This window comes from Electrona antarctica (assembly GCF_951216825.1).
Source record: "Electrona antarctica genome assembly, chromosome: 5".
Lineage (NCBI taxonomy): Eukaryota > Metazoa > Chordata > Actinopteri > Myctophiformes > Myctophidae > Electrona > Electrona antarctica.
The window spans coordinates 4,794,480-4,821,309 of NC_136810.1; the positions used below are offsets into that span (position 1 = coordinate 4,794,480).

The 26,830-nt window shown below is 45.2% G+C and overlaps 1 protein-coding gene across 2 annotated transcripts in view; it reads left to right on the top strand.

Moving 5' to 3' along the window:
• Positions 1 to 26,830, top strand: part of LOC306922778 (protein MTSS 2-like) — a 63,752-nt gene that overhangs the window by 18,828 nt on the left and 18,094 nt on the right. For both annotated transcript variants that reach the window (XM_079500598.1, XM_079500599.1), the window contains exons 4-8: positions 19,782 to 19,866; positions 21,174 to 21,265; positions 21,843 to 21,917; positions 25,749 to 25,906; positions 26,659 to 26,766. In XM_079500598.1, coding sequence (XP_079356724.1) covers positions 19,782 to 19,866; positions 21,174 to 21,265; positions 21,843 to 21,917; positions 25,749 to 25,906; positions 26,659 to 26,766 — 518 coding nt within the window. The remainder of the gene's footprint in view (positions 1 to 19,781; positions 19,867 to 21,173; positions 21,266 to 21,842; positions 21,918 to 25,748; positions 25,907 to 26,658; positions 26,767 to 26,830) is intronic.

The following is a 26,830-nucleotide window of genomic DNA, read 5'->3' on the forward strand; positions in this document are numbered from 1 at the left end:
GTAACAAGCGGCAGCAATTAAACTGGAGAGAGGGATGTCAATATTTATTGGAGCCGAGCCGGTGTTGAAGCGCGATAACCTTTGAACCTCCTGATGTAGGCTGCGTCCGTGTGGGATATACTCCGCTCTCTTTGTTCTGGAACAAGTGCACAGATAGGCAGCTGTGGAAAAGTAACCAATTACATTTATTCAAGTCATGTTCTTAACCCATTTTGGGCGGGAACCCCTTTTGGTGTTTCAAGCATTCTGTTATACTTTAGCTATTGAAAAATAGCAGGTCTACAAGCTCGTAGCGCGCCACCGAGTGGTGCGCTACGAGCTTGTAGGTCTGCTCTCAGTCTGCTCTTGTAGGTCTGATCTCAGGTAAAAATGGGTTCTGGTATTGTCACAATGTTTGACAATTTGACACATTTTAATGCCAAAAGTCATCTCACATAAAGACGCCAGAGGACATTAATAACTTGTTGTAGGTTATCCTTGTTGTCATGTAGGGGTGCCAAAAAAAATCGATTCAAATTAGAATCGCGATTCCCGCTATGAACGATTCAAAATCGATTAATAATTTCCAAAAATCGATTTTATTTATTTTTTTATTTTTATTTTTTTCTGCTTACAGTTACAGGAGTTTTCACTACATGGTGAAATGAAATGAAATGAAATCTATATTTACCCAGGGTATCTGGGCTAAGCTCAAGAACTTGTTTCCAGCCAGGCCCTGCTCATAGAACACATTTCATCGTAGTGGTTCAATGCCTTGTTCAAGGGCACTTCAGCGGTGGTAATTTTAACGTGTCGGACGGCTGATTCGAACTAGGAACCTTCCGGTATCAAGACCGCGCCGCTATCCGTTCGGCCACCGCTGCCACAGTGTTTGTGATATGAAATGTAAGCTTACCCTAATCACAGTAAACACCATGCCTTCAGTCATTTTCAAGTTACTGTAGTCAGTACTAGTCACTTCAGTTCAGCACAGCTGTATTGTATTGTATCGAGAATCATTTTGAATAGAGAATAGTTTTGAATCTGGACAAAAAAAACTTTAGAATAAATTAAAAAAAAAACGTTTTTGGATTGAGAATCGAGTTGAATCGAATCGTGACCCCAAGAATCGGAATCGAATCGAATCCTTTAGATTTCAGCGTGTTTCCAGCAAGACCTAATCACCCTGTCTTTCTGTTCTCTGCTCCATGTTTCTATACCTCATATCTCCGGCTTGCTTCCATGTGACAGAACAGCAGGTCTGGTTTCAGGACCAGACTCTCAGTCTCAATGTGTTGTGCCCGTTTTTGGAATTTGAAAAAAAGGTGATGGCGTCAGCGTCTGCGTTTAATGGAACAGCTGGAAGGGTCGAATGCCAAACGCTTTGGCGTGTGTGTGTGTGTGTGTGTGTGTGTGTGTGTGTGTGTGTGTGTGTGTGTGTGTGTGTGTGTGTGTGTGTGTGTGTGTGTGTGTGTGTGTGTGTGTGTGTGTGTGTGTGTGTGTGTGTGTGTGGTGCATGCGGGTGTATTCTGCTCTGTGTATTGATGGATCTGTCTTAAATAAGGCCTGTCTGTCTTTACAGACCAGGGGCCAGCATCTGGGTTCAATAAAGTCCTGCCAACCACAAAGTATATACTAGACGAATATATTTGGAGAATCTAGTCTTAAAGAGATAAATGTTTCATGTTTGAGGCCCTGCGCTTCTCTTGAGTGGCTCAGTTCTTACATTCGCAGCTTCTTTGGTGTTGTTGTTGTTGATGTTGATGTTGGCGTCGTCGTCGTTTTCATTCATGCTTAAAAGGACACTTTCTGTGTGTAATATGTGGTTTTAGATATATTAGATTTTAGCTGTGTCCATGATGTCACAGACACTGCCTGGGCTCACTTCCTTCCTGGACTACAATTCCCATAATGCTTTGGGGCACTGCTCCTCCTTGTGGATAGGGGGGAGGGCAGTCTTACTGAGACAACATGTAGTCCAGGAAGGAAGTGAGACATGCAGTGTCTGTGACATCATTGGACACTGACTGGTAAAATCTAAAATATCTAAAACCACATATTTCACACAAAGACCCCAGGAAAGTGTTCTAAATCTTCTAAACTCCATTTTGGGAGGGACCCCCTTTTGGTGTTAGCATTATGTTATGCTTTAGCTATTGAAAAATAGCAGATCTACAACCTCGTAGCCGCCACCGAGTGGCACGCTACGAGCTTGTAGGTCTGCTATTTTTGAAAAATCGAAGAACCACTGACATAGAAACATAGCTTTTTCAGAAAACTGTCAGGATGTAGAAAACATTTTTAGAATCTGATCTCAGGTCAAAATGGGTTAAAAAGGTACACAATTATAAAACGATCATATATCTCCCCCTGTGTTGTTCCTCCATCTGGTTTGTCAGAGTGATTTGTCAAGGCTTGGAGGTTTAGTTTGTGCCATGGCTGACAGCACCAAGCCATGACTGTCACCTCCATACAACATAGAGGTTTGTACCATGGCTGACAGCACCAAGCCATGACCGTCACCTCCATACAACATAGAGGTTTGTGCCATGGCTGACAGCACCAAGCCATGACTGTCACCTCCATACAACATAGAGGTTTGTGCCATGGCTGACAGAACCAAGCCATGACTGTCACCTCTATACAACATAGAGGTTTGTACCATGGCTGACAGAACCAAGCCATGACTGTCACCTCTATACAACATAGAGGTTTGTACCATGGCTGACAGAACCAAGCCATGACTGTCACCTCTATACAACATAGAGGTTTGTACCATGGCTGACAGCACCAAGCCATGACCGTCACCTCCATACAACATAGAGGTTTGTGCCATGGCTGACAGCACCAAGCCATGACTGTCACCTCCATACAACATAGAGGTTTGTGCCATGGCTGACAGCACCAAGCCATGCCTGTCACCTCCATACAAACATAGCACAAAGCAGGCACAGAAGACTGTGAGTAAAGCCTGATTGATACTTCACAGCGGCGTGTGTAAATCGCATCTCTGGATGAATAAATATCACTATCTTTGAACATCATTCATGACCGGGATTTGGACCGGGCCTTATGGAGGTGTCCATCGTGGGCATCATAGTCGGTACAGGCTGTGTATTTGGGTGAACAAGGTGAGATGGGGTGGTTGTTGGGGGAGGGAAAGTGTTGGCTAGGGTGGGGGGTTGCAGCCGGTGGGATTTCTACAGCTCTGTGTTGCTACGCTATAGTATATGCAGAGGCGTTTAGCTAATCCTCTTAGCCCCACTCTGTGGCACACAGACACACAGAGCAGAGCTGTCCCTAACCCTCTGTGAATGTGATCACACTCTGGGATGTCATAATAGGCCAACTCTGGGCGGAAATATAGGCCAACATTCAGCGGAAATCGCAGATCTACGAATTCACGATGCGTTGCATGCGATGCATAGTGATCTGGCCATAGTGATCTGGCCAATGTGCTATTTTGGCAATTTGAACACATTCACACTTTCCCCATCACACAGTAAAACACACACACACACACACACACACACACACATACACACACACACACACACACACACACACACACACACACACACACACACACACACACACACACACACACACACACACACGTGTGCACACCCGCACATGCACACACACAATATAACAGAACCAGTAAACTACACACATCATTACACACACAGACATAATATAACAGTACCAGTAAAGTACACAGATCTTTCTTTCTTTCTTTCCTTCCCTCCTCCCTTCGTTCTTTATTTCATTCTTTCTTGCGTGCCTCATTCGTTTCCCCATCACCCACACACACACACACACACATACACACACACACACACACACACACACACACACACACACACACACACACACACACACACACACACACACACACACACACACACACACACACGCCCAGTGGCAGTGTTCTGTGGTGTGTCCTGCTATAGTAGATCAGTGTGTCAGTGAGCCACAGTAATCCGCTGGCCGGGGCGCGGCCCGGTCAGCCGCGGCTGGTCGGTGCTACTCTTCTCGGGGTTTGGCAGATGGAGCGGATATCCCGGCCCGCCATCTGGACATCCTGGCACTGCCGCCGTGCCGCCGTGGCATCCCAGCTCCGAGCCAGATCATCAGGAGATTATACTGTTCCGCCCTGCTGTCACAGCAGTGCAGCTATTTATACGGACATGTTCAGTGATAGAGACGGCTGCCTGGGCCATGTGAGCCTCGCTGACAGACAGTCGCCCCGGGAAATTTCCCATCTAAAGCGGTGGTACCCAGACTTTTGAGTCCGAGCCCACAACACAGAATTTTTACATTATTATTATTATTATTATTATTATTATTTTATATTTTTATATTATCTATTATCTTCCCTGGGACCCAAACTAGCACTGCAACTTGTCGGGTGCGACACGTTGTGAGCTTGTATATCTCTCTTTTTTATTTTTTTATTCATAAATAAATTCATAATAAAAGTTTTTATTTTTTAATTTCTGAAAATGAAAATATCAAAAAAAGAAAAAAATATATGCGTCCATGACCCAAACACTGTTTGGAAACAGTTATCTATTCTAAAGCATGATGTAGTTGCTGTTGGGCCGGAATTGAAAACGTGTATCTCCGTATTTCAACTTTTCATGTTTTTATCCCCCTTGTAAATGAATGCCTGGGGTTAAGTGCATTATGTACTGTGTCATTTATTTATATGGTCCTGGTGTCACCTTTGATGAATGCACTGGCCGATGTGCGACAATCTTGTTATTTTTCCCTGTGGCGTTCCATTACGGCTGATTGCATGACGCATTCTATCTACGCTATAGAGGTATATTGAGTGACCTCTATAGCTTTGAGGTCACCTCAAGCACATTCAGGCTCTTTTCCGTCCACCGTTGAGCTGCTACGTCCGTTTCAGAGCTCGGCAGAGCTGCCTGACTGTGACCGCACCGCAAACATACTTCTCCTACCTCCTCCTCCCCTCGCAGTCTCCAACATTTCAATCCTCAGGGCCCGATGTGGTCTCGCTGCAAATGAATGTTTTCCAATAATTATTATTACTGCAGGCGGTGAGCGGAGGGAGAGAGGTGGGGGGGAGGAACAAGAGGGGAAGGGGGGAATAATAATAAAAAGAGGCAGATAAAAACAAGACTGTTGGCTCTGCGTTACTCAAAAATACAGAACTAAGAAGACAAAAACAGGAGACGAGAGCTAGATTTATACTTTGTCGTACGATGGCATCGTGTGGCGAAGGCTAGACCTTCAAGCTCACGGCGCTGTGCGCTCGCGGCGCGCCATGAGCTTGTAGTTCTGCTGTTTTCCGTGCACGCCATACGCCGTCATACCGCGGAGCATACATGAGGTTTTAAGGAGAACACTGTGTTCGTCTGGGCTGAACATTCATGGATGGAGGAATGTGAGTGAGGAGGAGGAGGAGGTCTTTAAAGTAAGAATAAGGACATGGTTTTAATCAACCAAAGTGGCTGATTGAAAACAAGCGGCCGTGATGTGCCCGTTGTTTTGACTAAACAAGGTCCTTGAAGTGCACTGTTGTCGGGTCACGTGAACCACGGGGGCTTGTTCGGTTGTCACGATTTCCGAAGGAGACCGAGAAAGATGAGCTGGTCTCGGTTTGATGAGATCTAATGATGGAGCTGTTGTAATGTTGGCACACATGGATTCACCCAGTAGAATGTCTTTGAAAACAGCTGTTGCAGAAGAGACTGCGACTGTGTGCTTCTGTGTGGAGCTGGGCTTGGATGGATGGATGGATGGATAGGCAGGCAGCCACACAAACAGACAGACAGACAGACACACTGACCCGACCGGCTGAGTTTTTGAGGCTGATAAAGATACCCTGATTATTTCCCCTCCATATCGACCAATGCTGATAGATATACCAAATTCAGACTTGTCAAAGTGCGTCATTTTCATAGGCTGGAGTAGAGGAGATTTTTCCAGGGCCACACTGACATAACACACTGGAGACGTGGAGAAGTATTGTGTCTGATTGCCACACGTCCTTGTAATAGAACGATAGGATTTAGCCCACATTGAATATATCAGTGAAGTTGGCCTTTAAGCATTACAGACATGCCTGCCTTGAGAGATAATGCAGTCGTATCATAGTTGTGGGGAGTCACAGCGCTTGGCTCAGTCAAACAAGCATTGCTTCCAAAACAACAAACACACAGATGGCGGCTCGCAGGTCACCCATCGGTGACAAACAACCGGTTCCAAACATTGGCCTAACCCTGACCCTGATAGACAGTGTGACAGACTGTGCTTCTTGAAACCCAACTCGGTCGATGCTGCTTGTCGTCTGATATATATCTGTGCATGCCTTGCTGGGAACCTGGTGGAAAACCTGAAGGGTTAGGTTCTCTAAGCAGTAAGCTAACGTACTCTTCTCAAACAACGGTGGTGTAATAGAATACACATCTCACCGTCTCTGTCTGTCTCTCTGTGTCTAAATGGTAAACGGTGGATTTATATAGTGCCTTTATCAGCTCAGTGGCCTTGTGGTTAGAGTGTCCGCCCTGAGACTGGGAGGTCGGGGTTCAATCCCCGGCTGGGTCATACCAAAGACTCAGTGCAGTGCCTCCCTGCTTGACACTCAGCATCAAGGGTTGGATTGGGGGTAAGTCCCTGCGACATACTAGCGTCATGTCCAGGGGGTGTACTTGTACATCAAGCTGCCTCACGCTACAGAAACAGGAGATAGGCTCCTGCCCTATGGGCCCCATGGCTCGGCAAGGCTACTTACTTTATCCAAGGTGCATTACATTCACCCATTCACACACACATTCATACACCGATTGCGGCGGAAGCCATGCGAGGTACCAACCAGCACATTGGGAGCTATTTGGCGTTCAGTGTCTTGCCCAAGGACACTTCGACATGTAGACAGGAGGAGCCTGGATTCGAACCGCCGACCCATGGATCATTGGACGACCTGCTCTACCTCCTGAGCCACAGTCTCCCTCTCTCTCTGTGTCTCCTTCACCTCATAATGAAAAGCACCTCCTGAGCTACAGTCTCTCCCTCTCTCTGTGTCTCCTTCACCTCAGTCTCTCTCTCTCTGTGTCTCCTTCACCTCAGTCTCTCTCTCTCTCTGTGTCTCCTTCACCTCAGTCTCTCTCTCTCTGTGTGTCTCCTTCACCTCAGTCTCTCTCTCTCTCTGTGTCTCCTTCACCTCAGTCTCTCTCTCTCTGTGTCTCCTTCACCTCATAATGAAACCTCAGTCTCCCTCTCTCTCTGTGTCTCCTTCACCTCAGTCTCTCTCTCTCTGTGTGTCTCCTTCACCTCAGTCTCTCTCTCTCTCTGTGTCTCCTTCACCTCAGTCTCTCTCTCTCTGTGTCTCCTTCACCTCATAATGAAACCTCAGTCTCCCTCTCTCTCTGTGTCTCCTTCACCTCATAATGAAACCTCAGTCTCCCTCTCTCTCTGTGTCTCCTTCACCTCATAATGAAACCTCAGTCTCTCTCTCTCTGTGTCTCCTTCACCTCATAATGAAACCTCAGTCTCCCTCTCTCTCTGTGTCTCCTTCACCTCATAATGAAACCTCAGTCTCCCTCTCTCTCTGTGTCTCCTTCACCTCATAATGAAACCTCAGTCTCTCTCTCTCTGTGTCTCCTTCACCTCATAATGAAACCTCAGTCTCCCTCTCTCTCTGTGTCTCCTTCACCTCATAATGAAACCTCAGTCTCCCTCTCTCTCTGTGTCTCCTTCACCTCATAATGAAACCTCAGTCTCCCTCTCTCTCTGTGTCTCCTTCACCTCATAATGAAAAGCACCTCCTGAGCCACAGTCTCTCGCTCTCTGTGTCTCCTTCACCTCAGTCTCTCTCTCTCTCTGTGTCTCCTTCACCTCATAATGAAACAGTCTCTCTCTCTCTCTCTCTGTGTCTCCTTCACCTCATAATGAAACTCTCTCTCTGTGTCTCCTTCACCTCATAATGAAACAGTCTCTCTGTGTCTCCTTCACCTCATAATGAAACAGTCTCTCTGTGTCTCCTTCACCTCATAATGAAACTCTCTCTCTGTGTCTCCTTCACCTCATAATGAAACAGTCTCTCTGTGTCTCCTTCACCTCATAATGAAACAGTCTCTCTGTGTCTCCTTCACCTCATAATGAAACAGTCTCTCTGTGTCTCCTTCACCTCATAATGAAACAGTCTCTCTGTGTCTCCTTCACCTCATAATGAAACAGTCTCTCTCTCTCTGTGTCTCCTTCACCTCATAATGAAACTCTCTCTCTGTGTCTCCTTCACCTCATAATGAAACAGTCTCTCTGTGTCTCCTTCACCTCATAATGAAACAGTCTCTCTCTCTGTGTGTCTCCTTCACCTCATAATGAAACAGTCTCTCTGTGTCTCCTTCACCTCATAATGAAACAGTCTCTCTCTCTCTGTGTCTCCTTCACCTCATAATGAAACTCTCTCTCTGTGTCTCCTTCACCTCATAATGAAACTCTCTCTCTGTGTCTCCTTCACCTCATAATGAAACAGTCTCTCTCTCTCTGTGTCTCCTTCACCTCATAATGAAACAGTCTCTCTCTCTCTGTGTCTCCTTCACCTCATAATGAAACAGTCTCTCTGTGTCTCCTTCACCTCATAATGAAACAGTCTCTCTCTCTCTGTGTCTCCTTCACCTCATAATGAAACAGTCTCTCTGTGTCTCCTTCACCTCATAATGAAACTCTCTCTCTGTGTCTCCTTCACCTCATAATGAAACAGTCTCTCTCTCTCTGTGTCTCCTTCACCTCATAATGAAAAGCACATCTGGACGAGGCCGGCGGTTCTATTTTTAGCAGCACTTCTGTCGCTGCTGGACAGGAAGTTCCTTCACTGTTAAACGTCTCCTCCTCTGCCTGTTCCTTTAAGTTCTGCGGCCGTTTGTCTTTAATGCACTCCAGAACATGTTTACAACACACTGACTCTGATCTGTCTGGGGAGAGGAAACCGCTGTGTGTGTGTGTGTGCATGTGCGTGTGTGTGCTTGTGCAGACAACAATGGGGTGTGTGTGTGTGTGTACGTGCATGCATGCGTGCACCGCCGCTGCATGCACGTGTGTGTGTGTAACTAAGACAATGGATCCGTGGCCTGTTTCCTCTGCATTTCATTAGTTTTGTTTAATACCCATAAGGATGAGAGTCATTCGTCATGTGACACACAGGAAGTGACATGCCGCTTTTGATCACATACATGCCGTGGTGGAGACAGTAACATTTACTTGAATATTGTACATTGTTTGGAGTATCTGTACTTAACTTATTTGTTTTTTTTAAGCTTATGACTTTCATCACTCCACTACATACAGTACCAGAGATTAAAATAGGGTGCATTTTGCATCCCAAAACGCAGTTTATAGTTAAGGGACGCAATAAAACAATGACCTCTGCTTCCACGGGATGCACTTACTGTACTACTGTACTGTTTTTTATTCTAGTTTATTTTGCTAGCTTTAGTTATAATAATCATTTCTTCTTCCGTTTTCTACATGAATATAACCACATTATAACCATATAAAATGAAATGGGAGTTCAATGCTGCAATTTGTAAAAAAGAAAAAAAAAAGAAAAGGCAAAATATGACTCCTAACGTGGTTGAAGTGGGACTCATCTAAAAGACCATCCCTGCATCCTGGGACTCATTACATTGAAAACCTATTTACATCACTGCAGTACGGACAAATACTTTAGTTTTGACTCTACCCCTATTTCAGAAATAGTGAACAAGCTAACCATGTGTCGCATCGCTGCTATTGTTGTTTTCTGACCAATTGCAGTCTTTAGCATCACAGCCCAGGAAGTAGCAGCATCTGTACCACTTCACTAGACTCATCCCAAATTGTAATGTGCAAAATGTTTAAGCAATGCTAGGTTGATCCATCTGTTCTGTCATCAGTAAGTGTGTGATGACAGAACTGTTCAAATTACAGCCAATTTAAATGCATGAACCTTGTGGAACTAACACATGTGGTTGGGAATGGGAGCCTGCAAATACTGTATACGTTTAAAATCACCAGATGTACGTACGGCTACTCTGTAACACTTTGGCCTGGTTATGACTTTTTTAGTTGAACGTATGCTTTTCTCAGAGAGTATATATTTATGATATGATGTCTAAACATAAGTTCTACAGTATGTGTATTTTGAGGTTTGGGTTTGCAGCCATAATGTTACACATTGCATTAAAACAGAACCTATATTTTGACTCAACAACAGAGAAAAGCTCTAGAAAAGTTTCCATGTGCACAGTCAGTGCCAACATTTAAGGTCACAGACTCGTCATCGTACCTCGTGAGTTGTACACAATTCGTAGAATCTTCGTTACAATTTAGGCATTTAGCAGACGCTCTTAATCCAGAGCGACTTACATTAAGCAATAACAAAAAGCATGGCATACATCACATATATAAAAAGTAGTTATCATGAAACATGCGTAAGCTAAGAACGTAACAGTGGAGTATCTATGTAAACTATACATACTATACTATATTATATATTATACATGTGTACTATAAAGTGCTATGACTACATAAAATGCAATTCTAGAGCTGTCTACGTACAATTTACAATTTAGGCATTTAGCAGACGCTCTTAATCCAGAGCGATTTACATTAAGCAAGAACAAAAAGCATGGGAATACATCACATATGTAAAATGCATTTATTGCGAAACATGCGTAAGCTAAGAACGTAACTAGAACATATCTATATAATGACACTATACATATAAACTATACATATATGCTATACTATGCTGTACATATATACTATGAAGTGCTATGACTACATACAATGCACTTATTGTGCTGTCTACATGACATGCTATAAGTCTGTTTCAAATGCTATATAAGTCTAAGAAGTGCTGTCTAAGGGGGTAGGGTAAGTGCTATGGGCCATGATGGAGTCTGAAAAGGTGGGTTTTCAGACTACGTAACATGCTATAAGTCGTTGGACTTAGTTGGATCCATGACAATTTGGCCCACACACAGACTGCACTGCTGTTGTGTTGGACAGTCGGTGTTGAGTTGACACCGTTGTTTCTACCCAGTCATCATTGATGTGAAGTTGTAAAACTGAAAAGCTGTTCCTTCCAAACAGCAGGCATGAGGTTTTATTTAGACATCTTACGTAGACTCACTGCTTCTGCTCTGCTTCACCTCCTCCTGAGATCAACCTGGGTGTTTCTGAGGGGAACGTTTGATGTGGATGTTTGATGTTTCGTTGTTAGTTTTAGGAATTCGGGTGCAGTCGAAACTCTGTGTTTGTTTGCTCAGTAAAGGACTGCAAATCCATGAGATGGAACAAAACAAATTCACCACATGTGGCCTCGACACTGGGCGAAAAAAGATAGGACAGTGGTTCTCAAAGTGGGGTCCTTGAGGGAAAGATAGGACAGTGGTTCTCAAAGTGGGGTCCTTGAGGGAAAGATGGGACAGTGGTTCTCAAAGTGGGGTCCTTGAGGGAAAGATGGGACAGTGGTTCTCAAAGTGGGGTCCTTGAGGGAGGTCCAGGTGGTCCTTGAGGGAGTTCCAGGTGGTCCTTGAGGGAGTTCCAGGTGGTCCTTGAGGGAGTTCCAGGTGGTACGTCCCCAGCAACATTTATTAATATAGTATCAAAATCAGTTTAACCACTACAATACAATACTCATTCCAAAATAGCTGATCTACAAGCTTACAACGCTTGTATAATCTGCTATTTTCAAAAAATGGTACAAAGTCTTTTCAAATGGGGGTCCATGGGTGTCTCAATTTGGAGATCATTGACATGAAAATGTTTGAGGACCACCGATAGATAGATAGATAGATAGATAGATAGATAGATAGATAGATAGATAGATAGATAGATAGATAGATAGATAGATATACAGTATAGTATACTGTATTATCCCTGGTGTGAAGGATTGTCTTTTTGCCTTATAATGTCGCTCAACATTGAATCTACAATCAATATTTCACATTATTGGCTGTAGACCTTGGCTGGTAATCCAGTCTGGCAGTGTGCCGCGGGTTCGACTCCCGATCCCGACGGCCTTTACTGCATGTCTTCCCCCCATCTCTCTCCCCATTTCCTGTCAGCCTACTGTCTGTCCCTCTATAAAAAATAAAATAAAGGCGAAAGCCACAAAAAAAATGTAAAGAAAATATGTCACATTATTGTGCGTCAGGCCGGGCGTACTGAAACTGATCCGTTTACTCAAGATTCCATGGTGTTGCCCTGCATGTACAGAGAGAGAGAGAGATAGAAAGAGAGAGAGAGAGGCAGGCCTCTTTGCACCTGCAACACTCAACCAACACTTCCTCTGTCCCTTCACTGACCGAGGCCTTCACTGACCGGGCCTTCCTTCCTCCGTGTGTACCGTCTTTCATCCTCGCCTTTCACTCGTCATTGGCCTCCGTTGTGTGTCGGCCAAGTCACATTCTGATGCCCGTGGAAGGGGGTGTGAAATGGTGCAGGGTGGAGAGAAGCTTAAGCCTCATCTTTACTCCCATTGCACGCCCGCACAAGGGAAAACAGCCCAGCTATTATTCAAGCTTGTTATATCTGCTATAGTCAGCACGTGACGCACACACGGCCCTTTTAGCAGCCGCGCCAGGGGCGCAGTCACGTTCGCGGCCAACGGTGTCAATAGGTGTTGGCTGTTGTCTTATGGACTATGGGATTTCCTTTGCCAAAGCAGTCGTCTGTATATAGGAGCTCCCACACACACCAAGGGATTGGTGTCACATTCCTGGAATTGGGGGGAGGGATGAGGATGTTCTGTACCTCGCTGCTGTACGGCTCACATAAACACACCTTATTGACACAGGAAGGGGAGAGAGAGAGAGAGAGACATAGACAAAGAGAGAGAGAAATAGAGAGGGACAGAGAGAGTGAGAGAGCTACCAGACTACCTGTGTGTGTGCGTGTGCGCGTGTGGGGGGAGCTTGACAGTAGAACTGGACTGGAGTTCGGAACCCATTTTTCTAGAGCGCGCCGTCCAAACTCCACCTCTGTTCCAGTGAAAGCCTCTCGTCCAGGTTCTGGTTCCAGCAGCAGTCCAGCAGTCTAGAGAGCAGAGGAGACTCAGAGCCATGAAGCGACCAGGGGGTTTAGGATGCTGAGGGAAAGAGACGGTTAAGCTAATCTCCCATGCTGAAGACATCAGAGAACGAGCCCCCCGGCAGTTAAGACTGCAGCTCCCGGTTCCTGGCTCTTGGCAGGGGAGCCCCCTATAAAGCAGGCCTATTAAAAACGCTCCTCCGCCCCCTGGGGATCAGGCAAGTTAATCAGAAACAGAGCTCTTCTGGGTCGGAATCCATGGAACCGCACAACGCCTCGGCCGTGCTCGCCGCAGCCATGAGACTCCCACGGTTCCCACCGATTCCCTCGACAGTGGAAGCTTGTCTCCCCCCCCCCTCCCTTGGTTACCCTGTCACCCACCTACCGTACTGCACACACTGCTCTAAAAGAGCACAATCTGCCACAGCGATAATCTATATTTATGTACCTCCTCACATATACCATAATAGGTCTCATTTTCCCTTGGGCTACGTTGTGTCATTACTGCCCACACATTACCACACGTCCTGCTTTGGAATGGTTGTGACCACAGGTTGCATTACTATAAAAGTCATTCTACATCTGCACCTATTGACACTGTTTCAATGCCAATCACTTCAGCTTTAAAGAAAAAGGCGTAATTACATTTTTACCTGTTGTCAACAATATAGCCTACGGACGTTAGAAGACCATAACATGTGTTTCACTGCCTTGCAAGTATGGCCCGTCTTGCCAGAACAAATATAGCATCGTTGTCCAGAAACCTGTTAATACAAGTCCCTGTGCAGTGTGCACTGTTGCTTTGGTCAACGTCATCCATAATTGCAATGAATCTGGTCATTGTAAGGTCTCCCGGAACACCTACATTCTTGAAGTCGTTGGAAAAAAATACGTTCATTGTAATTATTGAATGACGTTGAGTGTTGACCAAAGCAACACAGTATGGCTCTGAGACTTGTTTTAACAGAGTTTTGAACAACAATGGAGTTATATGACTTTAACTGATATGAGCTGTATTTGTTCTGGCAAGACAGGTCCTACTTAAAAGTGGGTGAACTACATGTTTCGGTGCTTGTTGACGATAAGAATTGAAATGACGCCATCTTTTCCTTTTACCCACATCCAACCTGGCACTCTTATTTTCACCATTCGTAGTGTGTTAAATAGCTCTATAGTCTGATATGAATCATTATAGTGTCAATGTTTGCCAACTTCAAAATCACCTGATCACCAAGATCACATTGCGTTGCGTTTTGTAGCATTATTAGATCTTCTATTTTGGAATAGCAAAATAAAATATAATGAGACTTAATGGTTTTAAACCTTTAAAAAAAAACCATTTAAAATGATTGCCGGGGACCCCCTCATGGACCCTGTTTGAACGCCAGGACTTGGGAGGTGAATTGGGGGTCTGTATATGTCTCGTCTCCCTCCCAGCTTGGTGTGCATGTGTGTGATGTGAGCGCCCCCCCATCCTAAAGCAGACCACCAGACGTCAGTGTGTCCGTCCGTCCGGTCAGGGCCAGGGGCCAGGCAGGAAGCCTCCAGACCTCCACAGGATGTAGCTGTCAGCTGATACCCCCCCTCTGGGAGGGGGAGGAGGAGGGTTCAGGGGAGTGGGGGAGGACATTGGCAGGTGTGGATGTGAGGGTGGGTGGGGGGGGACTGACAGTGACATTGGGACAGTCTGTTAGAGATAAAAGCCCCCTGTCTGTCTGTCTGTCTGTCTGTCTGTCTGTCTGTCTGTCTGTCTGTCTGTCTGTCTGTCTGTCTGTCTGTCTGTCTGTCTCTCTGTGTGTGTGTATGTCTCACTCCTCCCCCACCCTTCTCTCTCTCTCTCTCTCTCTCTCTCTCTCTCTCTCTCCCCATCCTGCCAACTCACCCGCCCAGAGCTGATTTGCAGCTGTGGCTCCTCCCCCCCCCCCCCCCCCCCCCCCTACCTCCTGTAATGCTTTTAAGAGGAGGAAAGTGAAACCTGGCCACACATAACCTGCAGGCACGTGTCCTCTGTGTGTGTGTGTGTGTGTGTGTGTGTGTGTGTGTGTGTGTGTGTGTGTGTGTGTGTGTGTGTGTGTGTGTGTGGTGTGTGTGTTCAGTTGTGAGGATCAAATGTCCCCACAAGTATATATATTTCAGGCTGGGGTCAGGGCTAGGATTAGACATTTAGAGTTTTTTTTATTATTTTTTTAATTATGTCATAAAACCTGTGTGTGTGTGTGTGTGTGTGTGTGTGTGTGTGTGCGTATGCGTGCGTGCGTGCGTGCGTGCGTGCGTGCGTGCGTGCGTGCGCGTCCTCGTCAGTACCTCTCTGTGTATTTCCATGGTCTTTCCACAGGTTTTTACATGGGAATATTTTCTATCTTAGATATCCCGAGTCATCCTAGTGTGGTATAAAAGTCTATATAAACATACATAATAATATAAGCTCCGATCAAACCAAACCCTCTCGGATATCATGAACACACAAACCCACGGACAGAGAACCCGGTGATAGGGTTTGGTTGGTTGGCAACGTATGGCCTTCACATGTTAACACACACTTCCTGGTGTTTCACCTCTGCGTATGATACAGCTGGATGACCTTTGACCTCTAGCCCCCCTCGGTACCAGATCACCTGGAAAAGCAATGCAGACACATGACAACTAAAGCCCTTTGCTTCCATCCGCATGTCCACCCCCCCCTCCCCCCACCTCAAAGTCATTCCACATCTGCATCTTTTGACTCCATTACACTTCTAGGAATTAAGGGACCCCCGGGACCCAAGCGTACAAAACACACTCATATTTCAAACATTGTGAAAATAGCCGATCTACGGCCTCACAATGAGTCGATCTACAGCCTCACAATGAGTCGATCTACGGCCTCACAATGAGCCTCACAATGAGCCGATCTACGGCCTCACAATGAGCCGATCTACAGCCTCACAATGAGTCGATCTACAGCCTCACAATGAGTCGATCTACAGCCTCACAATGAGTCGATCTACGGCCTCACAATGAGCCGATCTACGGCCTCACAATGAGTCGATCTACAGCCTCACAATGAGTCGATCTACAGCCTCACAATGAGTCGATCTACAGCCTCACAATGAGTCGATCTACGGCCTCACAATGAGCCGATCTACGGCCTCACAATGAGCCGATCTACGGCCTCACAATGAGCCGATCTACGGCCTCACAATGAGCCGATCTACGGCCTCACAATGAGCCGATCTACGGCCTCACAATGAGTCGATCTACGGCCTCACAATGAGTCGATCTACGGCCTCACAATGAGTCGATCTACGGCCTCACAATGAGCCGATCTACGGCCTCACAATGAGCCGATCTACGGCCTCACAATGAGCCGATCTACGGCCTCACAATGAGCCGATCTACGGCCTCACAATGAGCCGTGATGTGACATGCTGGGGGTTGTGTAGTATTTTCACTCTTTTGGAACATTTTAGATTTAGTTTTTTTTAGGTAAATGTTCACATTTCAATACAGTAATCCGATCAATGGCCGAGGGTCGCTAGAGTCTATTGTTCCGTCGTTGTTGTTATCATCGCACGTCTAATGGTTAGACGTGTGACAACAACAACGACGCAACAATATGAAGCCTGCAGCCCAGTAGCTATAATATTGCTTTCGGGGGAGGGTTAGTGTTACTTTCTGTCAAATCAGACACACCTGGACATATCAAACTAAAGTGCCGCGGCACACAGGTTGGGAATCACTGCAGTAATGTGTTGTTATTTAAAAGAAAATGTATTTTGTATTGAATACTTTTGAAGTCTGAGCAACCTTCACTTGTAGTTGAGTTATATTTGACTAGGTATATATATCTACTTTGACTGAAGTACTGGGGTTACTCGTACTTTGTCCACCACTGCTGTCACCATACCTCCCTCCCCCCTACTAAAAGTCATTCTACATCTGCACGGCCAACACTGAGTCCTCTGTGAGACGGAGACCAGATACTCCACCGGCTGCCTTTGAACTGGTCCTGCAGGCACTGATGTGGACAGCCCCGGGAATACCGCTGAGTGAAATGATGTGGACAGCCCCGGGAATACCGCTGAGTGAAATGGCCTTTGTCTTTCACTGACGATGGTATAGCGACGCTGAACTGACCAGGAGCCACTAACCTGGTTCCTTTGTTGTGATGTAGAATGGGAGCTGGGATCTCACCTGACCACCACCATCCCAAACATTCCTCTTACTCTCAGTGTCTGATTTCTCTCTAAGGCTCTGGTTCTGTAAGTGGGGTCCTGAGGCTCCCCAGCAAAATGAGGAACAGTTTAAACACATAAGCCATATGCTTTATTTTTTCAAATAGACGATCAACAACCTCAAATGGTGGCCCGTGGATAAATACACCAGTTTGGGGGTCCTTGACATGAGAAGTTCCATGCACTGACTATAAATGGTAAATGGTGCATTTATATAGCGCCTTTATCCAAGGCGCTTTACATAGATTGTGCATTACATTCACCCATTCACACACACATTCATACACCGATGGCGGCAGAAACCATGCAAGGTACCAACCAGCACATCGGGAGCAATTTGGGGTTCAGTGTCTTGCCCAAGGACACTTCGACATGTAGACAGGAGGAGCCGGGATTCGAACCGCCGACCCATGGATCATTGGACGACCTGCTCTACCTCTTGAGCCACAGTCGCCCCATATATATATATATATATATATATATATATATATTTATATATATATACTGTATATATATATAATTCTTTTTTTCTGTTTCTGTCAAACAAGTACACATTCCCTCTCTCTCTCTCTTCTCCCTCTCTTTTCGCTGTCTGTCTGTCTGTCTGTCTAAAGGCCAGTCCACACCAATGCAACACCTTGCAACTGCAACTCCTTGCAGCTAGAACTCCTTGCAACTCCTTGCAGGCTTGCAACCATTACAAATGGCACCAGTCTCTGCGACCGGTCAGTCCAGACCGCTGCAGTTTCTTGCAACTGGTTGCACGTTGCGACTAGTTGCATTGGTTTGGACTGGCCTTATAAGTCTCTCTCTCTCTCTCTCTCTCTCTCTCTCTCTCTCTCATGGGCAGCAGGTTGAAGCGAGGCAGGTTGTAGCTGGTCGCTCTCTCTCTACTACATGGCGTTTAAGGAAACGGAGAGCAGAGAGAACAGGAAAGGCAGAGCAGACGGGGAAGAATAGAGGGATATCCCCTTACAGGGTTCCCTCCTTTTCCCTCCAGGATAGAGGGGGTGAGAACCTCGGAAAGGGTGGGGGTGGGTAGCCGTGGCAACCACGCCACCTGTGCATATATATACTCTGATGGGTGTCGCACATTCATGAGGTGCCACACACACACACGCGTGCACACACACGCACACACACGCAAACAAACATCTCTCTCTCTCTCTGAACATTAACCAATATTGTCAATATTTTTGGTTTACAATAACAGTATGGAACCGTTGTACACAGTATCAGAAGAACCCTTGTGGTGTGTGTGCGTCAGTGTGTGTGGTGAGAGACCCCCAGATTAGCCCTACAGTATGTGGACGAGATTACAAGCAGATCAGTGCTGTCACATTATTACACTGGCCTGCCGCGAGGCCGCCAGGCCGTATCCAGGGTAGCTAGCAGGGCTTTAAGGCTTAAGAGCCTGTTTAATTACACTTCAGCGCAGAGCAGGACTATCACTTAACTCCCAGAGGCAATGATCATCATGTCCAACGTGAGGCGTGCCATACGTCGTAACGTATACATATAAAACCTGGTTTCGTAGGGAGGGAGTATCATTCATCTCTTGTTTTGTAGGGAGGGAGTGTCATTCATCTCTTGGTTTCCAGGTAGCGACAAACAACAAGTGACACAGAACACGTCCATCTAGTGGCTGGAGTTGGAACTTCCTCTTTGGCCAGGAATGTATGGATTTATGCTGCATTCACATGGAATCAGGCAAGCGGTAGACGGGCCAGATGGCATGTCACGGAACAGGATGGCCCTACAGCCAGAACCGGTAACAGGCAGACGGCATCAATGTTAAAATATTTAATCTTTTTACCGTTCTGTGCCGTCCAGCAGGTTTTGCCGTTTGCCTGATCCCATGTGAATGCAGCATTAGGCCTTTTTAATCACTCGAAGCCGAGCATCCCTATTATCGGACGAACATTTGGTGAAAGTCTCAGTTCAAATATGATTCTTTTGGGTCACAGCCTGAAAAGGTTGAGAAGAACTAATGGCCCATAGACCTCCTAGGGGACTCCAGTCAACAATATACGTTGTTCCGAGTTAGATTTAGACCTTGTTGTGTTCTACTTTGCCTTGCTTTCATCTCAGATAATCACATTAGGATATCAGAAGACTCACAGTGGCCTATAATGATTGTATGAGGCTGCTGTTGAGAGTGCCAAGAAGCTCCAGTGCTAGCCAGATGTTTGTTAGTGTCGGAGTACCTACCTGCTCTGCTGTACTACGTAACCTTATGTACAGGTTCATGTGTAGGGCATCTGAGTCAATAAACGACATCATTGCTGTAATAACGGACCCTACACGCAGTTCACTCAGGTTCTCATCGAGATTGTGGAACCACTGGCGCACATGTCTGTATGTCAGAAACTGAACAGTGTGGGATATGTGCATTTTATTTACCTTTTTTTTTTTTTTTTTTTGTTATATTGTATTGTTTGTGATATGGATCCTCCTGGGTCTGAAATAAAGATTGATTGATTGATTGATATCTTGTCATGTATAGGCTGACAGTTTCTTGGTTCTGTGTCTCTCCAGGTGCCACCAGGGACATCGGCTCAGCCCTGACAAGGATGTGTATGCGGCACCGCAGCATCGAAACCAAACTACGTCACTTCACCAAGTAAGTGATTTGTGATTTCCTCCCACCCTCACACTGCTGTCCTTCTCTTCACAGTCTGTTGTGTTTTAGGTATGTTGGAATGGCGGTTAAACTAAGCAATCCATAACTCTTATGTGGGGGAGACTGGGGTAAAAAGTTAACAGGGGGGGCAAATGTAACACACTAATTCTAATCAGAAACAAGCTTGCTAGAAGGATGAGACTTATTCTGCACATGCTAGGGTCCCCTTAGTCTCTGCCTATGGACGGGTATAATAATAGTTTTAAACTCTAGTATTTATTTATTTATAAGTATACATTTTTGAGTGGTGTAAACCACTCCTACAACTGGCTTTGTTAGTGCAGAAAAAATGAGCATGGTTGCTATGTTCACCCTGTTCACCCGGGTGTGATTGGCTTTGTTAGTGCAGAAAAAATGAGCATGGTTGCTATGTTCACCCTGTTCACCCGGGTGTGATTTCATTACGTCAGACATGATTTCATTACGTCAGACAGGCTATATTACACCACTCAGTTCACACGGGTGTGATTTTTTATACATGTACAGTATTTTCCTACCTGAGATTCGAGCCGGGCACGAGCACCACATTTTCTACCGCTGCTGAGCTAAGACAGGAAGCCCATTTGGAGAGAGGATACTGTATATTGCACTTTGAACTTCATGCACAACTGACAACTGACATGCAGTACCACTAGTCAGCCACTAGTCCTACCTGACCACCAGTGTTGATTTTGGCAGCAAATTTAGATTTTAGTTTTATTCATAGTCTTTTGAATAGTTTTAATTTAGTATTAGTCACATTTTAGTGACGAGGCCGTCGTGTTATAATGACGAAACCGGAAATCAAGTCATCATCTGGGCTGCTAGGGCTTCTGGGAAATTGAGCTCAATGTAAGTGGACGGGGGGTTTGTTGGGATCCGCCTCTATGATCCGCCTCTATGAGGCATTGTAGAATGCCTCATAGAGGCGGATCCTGTAGCGCATTGTAATGGCCGCTGGTGATGATGATCAAAACATGCCGACAGACCATTTTTCGCTGGATTTTCGTCGTTGAAAGCTGCAAATACTTCAGCGTATGCTCTAAAGGTAATAAAACAATCTCGGCAGTGTAGAATATTTGATTAAATAGCGGGTAACGTGTTTTATGGAGTCAAACTGTTAAGTCCTTTTACTTTTCAAACCCACCCTGAGTGCCTGGACCTGGATTTTGCATGTGGCTTTTAGACCAAAAATAGTCTCTCCAAAATAGGATGAATATCATTCCCCTCCTTAACCTCTCCTCTCCTGTCCTGTACACTCTTCTCAGTGCTCTTATGGAAGGCCTCGTCACTCCACTGCAGGACAGAATAGAGGAATGGAAGAAAACAGCGAACCAGCTGGACAAAGACCACGCCAAAGGTGAGACATGAGTACTGGTCCTCTTCTCTTCTGGGAGGAAACATTCATTTTGGGGCGGCGGTGGCCCAGGGGTAGAGTGGCTGGATGGTAACCGTGAGGTTGCCAGTTCGAACCCGGGCTCCCCCAGAGTTACTGTCGAAGTGTCCTTGAGCAAGACACTGAACCCCAAATTGCTCCCGATGTGCTAGTTTGTGCCTTGCATGGTTTCCGCTGCCATCGGTGTATGAATGTGTGTGTGAATGGGTGAATGTAATGCACACTCTATGTAAAGGTGTATGAATGTGTGTGTGAATGGGTGAATGTAATGCACAATCTATGTAAAGGTGTATGAATGTGTGTGTGAATGGGTGAATGTAATGCACAATCTATGTAAAGGTGTATGAATGTGTGTGTGAATGGGTGAATGTAATGCACAATCTATGTAAAGGTGTGAATGTGTGTGTGAATGGGTGAATGTAATGCACAATCTATGTAAAGCGCCTTGGATAAAGGCGCTATATAAATGCACCATTTATTTACCATTTACAAAATGAACGCTGAATGAAATTTAAATGCCTGCAATTCCTCCTCCGTTCAGAATACAAGCGGTCTCGTCAGGAGATTAAGAGGAAGTCATCAGACACCATGAAACTCCAGAAGAAGGCCAGAAAAGGTGAGGGGAAAATATGCCACTTGATATCAATCTATGAATCTATGAAAGTGCAGCCAACCTGAACTGATTGATCTACACTGTGGCTCGTAAACCACTGAAGTTCTACCAGTAAGGCCTGACTCACACCTTTCCATCTAGCATACAACATTGATGCATGCTAGATGTAAACAAAGGGTTTGTTTACATCTTGCCCCAATGCATTTCCAATGGAAGTCACATGGTTTGACACAACATTTTTGTTGTACGGCTTTCGGCTGTGTTTCGACTGCCCCCCTCCCCCTCATACAACAAAAATGTTGTGTCAAACCATGTGACTCCCATTGGAAATGAATTGCGAGCTTGCATCAGTAAACAAGTCTCATGCATCAGCTATACATTAATCTGTTGTGCACGTGTGAGTCAGGCCTACGACGCCCTGAGGGCGAGAAGTGACGGGTGACAGCAGACTGCTGGGAGAGCGCTGACGCTTTGGCATGGGGGAGGTCAGATCAACATATGGAATGAATTCTGTACTGGCCATAAATGGAGCGTGTTTTGAGTGTACAGGGTTTGATGATGTCAGACCGGCTCCATATATGCAGATCTAGGTGATGATCCAGTCTTCTGGTTATCCAGGGTTTGATGAGGTCAGTGTCGTGATCTTCGTATATGGAGACGGCCATATATGGTGGCGTGACGTGTCACGAGGCGTGATGTCATGAGGCGTGACCATATATGGAGGCGTTAAGGGTCTCCATGATGTCACGTGATGCCACGAGGGCAGATCCATATATGGAGATCTAAGGGTCTCCATGATGTCAACAAGGCATGATAAATGCGACCTGCGGCCGCAATTATCGTACGATTTAACTGTGAAAATAACAGATCTACAAGCTCATGTGTCGTGATGCTACAGGTTGTGAGCTGGTAGATCTACTATTTCAATATTTATGAAGATTTGGGAATTTTTCTAATTCTTTGAGTCATTTAGAAAATATTATAAAATGCTTTTTATAATATAATTACTATATAATACTTTTTTTCATTTTTGTAAGGTTCACATAATAATGACATGCCCAATATAGGGACACCAGAGCAGTGGTTAATCTAGTTTCTATGGCTGTTATTTTTAAACTTGCCTCAGCCACTCTCAGCTTTGAGTGTATGGCGCCATCTACTGACTGTAAAGTAAAATGACAACTCAATCAACAGGGAACTGGGGGATTAATTTAAAGTTCTTTTATCAATTTGCATGGTTGTATGAAAGCAATCTCCCCTTTGGCTTATTGCTTACTACTTACATTACTGCTGCTTTAGGGCATTTATTCAGTCTGTTATTTTCATATAATATGACACTGACACACCGAACCGGTCGGTACGCACTACTATTCTTACATGCAATGCTTCTTACATGTCATTATTTTGACATAGCTAACATTTCCGTTTATTTGTTTCTACCCCCCCCCCCCCCCTCTCCTGTCCACTCCTGCAACCTCCCTCCTATTTCTATTTCTTTCTGCTCTGTTCCCCTGGCTGTAGAGCTGTTAGGTATGTGTGCTGTCCGTTACTGTATTGTATATCCCTGGCTGTAGAGCTCTTAGGGCCGATTCATACTCCTATTTTACCGCCCCCCCCCCCCCCCCCCCCCCCCCCCCCCCCCCCCCGAACCTCAAATGACGTCACATTGTAGGCTCTACAGAGCCGAACCCACTTTTATTGGGCTCTAAAATAGGAGTATGAATCGGCCCTTAGGTATGTGTGCTGTATTGTATATCGCCGCTGTTGGGTGGAAATCTTGTATGTCGAAAAAGAACCTGTGGACTCAATGTAGGCTAGTTATTATTCAGTTACTAGCGATTGTTAATACTTTTTTAACCCATTTTGACCTGAGATCAGATTCTAAAAATGTCTTATACATCCTGACAGTTTTCTGAAAAAGCTATGTTTCTATGTCAGTCGTTCTTCGATTTTTCAAAAATGCTATGCTATGAGCTTGTAGATCTGCTATTTTTCAATAGCTAAAGCATAACATAATGCTAACACCAAAAGGGGTTCCCGCCCAAAATGGGTCAAATACCAGTAGTGTTGCTACTTTTAGTAGAAATATGGCAATACAAGGTTTGTTTCAACAGCAACGATGTGTACGTATATGTACTATGTACGTATGTATATATGTGTGCATTGTGATCATTGTTGAGAGAGTGTGTGTGTGTGTGCGTGTGTGCGCATGCACGCCACACGCGCGTGTGTTTCACAAGCCTTCAAAACTAGGGGTGTCAAAAAAAATCGATTCGAATTAGAATCGCGATTCCGTTATGAACGATTCAAAATCGATTCATAATTTCCAAAAATCTTTTTTCTTTTTTTTCTTTTTTTCTTTTTTTTCTAGATTTATTTTTCTGGTTACAGTTACAGGAGTTTTCACTACATGGTGTCTGTGATATGAAATGTAAGCTCACCCTAATCACAGTAAACATTATGTCTTCAGTCATTTTCAAGTTACTGTAGTCACTTCAGTTCAAGACTGGAGTAGATTGTGATGAAATCCTATGTATTGAATCAAGAATCATTTTGAATAGAAAATCGTTTTAAATCTGGAAAAAAAATGCTTTTGAATTTTTAAAAAAATCGTTTTTGGATTGAGAATCGAGTTGAATCGAATCGTGACCGCAATAAACAGAATCGAATCGAATCGTGGGACACCCAAAGATTCACAGCCCTGTTCAAAACATTGTAACGGTGTTGCATGCTGTCCGCCACCCATCTGTATTTGTGCTGCATCATCCTTTTGAGTGTAGAAACAGTGTGTTCACATTTAATCGTTCATTCCAGGGACTCCGTGTCGCCACGTGTTGCACCGTGGTTGTTGCGTCATCTCATTTCAACTTAACAATGTTCCATGATTCTCATTCACTTACTTGTATATGTGGGACCATCATGGCTGTCATGTTTACATGTGATTTCAGCTCTCTCACACACACACACACACACACACACACACACACACACACACACACACACACACACACACACACACACACACACACACACACACACACCGTCATTCTGAGTGCTAGTTTAACCCTGAGAGTGCAAAAATATACCATATACTAGATACTGTATATCAGTGGTTCTCAAAGTGTGGACACTCCTTAGGGTTTTCCAAATGGACCCGTAACCCATTCTGACCTGAGATCAGATTCTAAAAATGTCTTCTACATCCTGACAGTTTTCTGAAAAAAAAGTCGTTCTTCGATTTTTCAAAAATAGAAGATCTACAAGCTCGTAGCACGCCACTCGGTGGCGCGCTATGAGCTTGTAGATCTGCTATTTTTCAATAGCTAAAGCATAACTTAATGCTAACACCAAAAGGGGTTCCCGCCCAAAATGGGATAACAGGTCTGTAACTCTGAGAGTTAACCAAATGAATGGACCAGTAAAAGTAGTGGTTGTTTTTTCTTTCGAAAACAGCAGATCTTTAAGGTCACAATGTGTGACGAATGCAAACACGTTGGACTTGTAAATTTTTTTGCTGTTTTCAAATGGCCAAAAATATAAAATTAAGCTTAAGTGATTAAACTAACACTCAGGGTTTAGCTGTGCACAGTGTGCTAGCATGTCGTCAACAAGCCTTCTGTCCAGTGTTTCTAATCATCTGTTCATTCTCTTCTCTTCATCTATCATTCTCCTGCCACGAACACTTCTCTCATTCCTACCCTCATTTTCCCCCTGTCTTCTCATTCATCCTCTCCTATCTCCTCGTTCCCTCACCTCTCGTACCTCCTCTCCTCTCCTCGCTCCCTCTCCTCTCCTCTCGTTCCTTGGCTCCTCTCCTCTCCTCTCCTCTGTCAGGACGGGGAAACTTGCGCCCCCAGCTGGACAGTGCCATGCAGGACGTCAGTGACCTGTACCTGCTCATGGAGGAGACGGAGAGACAGGCGGTGCGCCGAGCCCTGCTGGAAGAGAGGGGGCGCTACTGCAACTTCATCAACCTGCTGCAACCTGTGGTGGTGAGTGAGGGACCGTTCCCAATCAACCCCCAATCAACCAACCAACAAACCAGCTTGTTGACCGGCTAGTTTTGCTTACTTTCGCGTGACACTCTTGTATGACAAAGTAGTGCAATATGAAAATTCACAAAAAGTTTAAATATGGATATAAACGCCATCAGTGCCCATACCCGAGGCGGGGTTGGCGAAAGGGCCTTTCTGTGTGGAGTTTGCATGTTCTCCCCGTGTCCCCTAGGGTAGGTACCCTCACAAAAAACATGCAGTAATCCTGGTCTCTAAACTGCCTCCCCCTGGCCAGCTGGGGCGCCTGATGGAGGGGAAAGGAACTGGTTGGAATAACGTGTTCCTTCCACGCGCTACGTCCAACCAGGGAAACTCCCCCCTGTCAGGTGTAAAGGAGCAACTTGGACACTCAGGCATGAAGGAAGCATGAGTTCAAGTCCGTTGCTCTCCCCAGGTTGGCGGAGGGTGTGTAGAGCCCAGGATCACATTAGATAATTGACACAGGGGTGAAAAAAGGGTTACAAAATTGTGGGATAAAAATTATAGTAAAAAAAAAGAAAATAATATGGATATAAGAGTGTCCTGCCCGACAACAACTAATTCTGTCAGAGGTTGTTTAGGGAAACCGTAAACAGGATACATTTGTCTAGCCTAGTATATATGTCTGTAAAAAGCTTTTTCATTTTGTGGTTCATTTTCACACGTTTTCTGTTTGTTTGTTTGTTTGTTTGTTTTGTTGTTGTTTCCAGAATGGAGAGATCGCCCTGCTGGGAGAGACAACACACTTACAGGCCATTGTTGATGACCTCACCGTTCTCACCGAAGACCCACACAAACTGCCTGCAGCCAGCGAGCAGGTATACTGGCATAATAACAAACAAACTGCCTGCAGCCAGTGAGCAGGTATACTGTCATAATAAC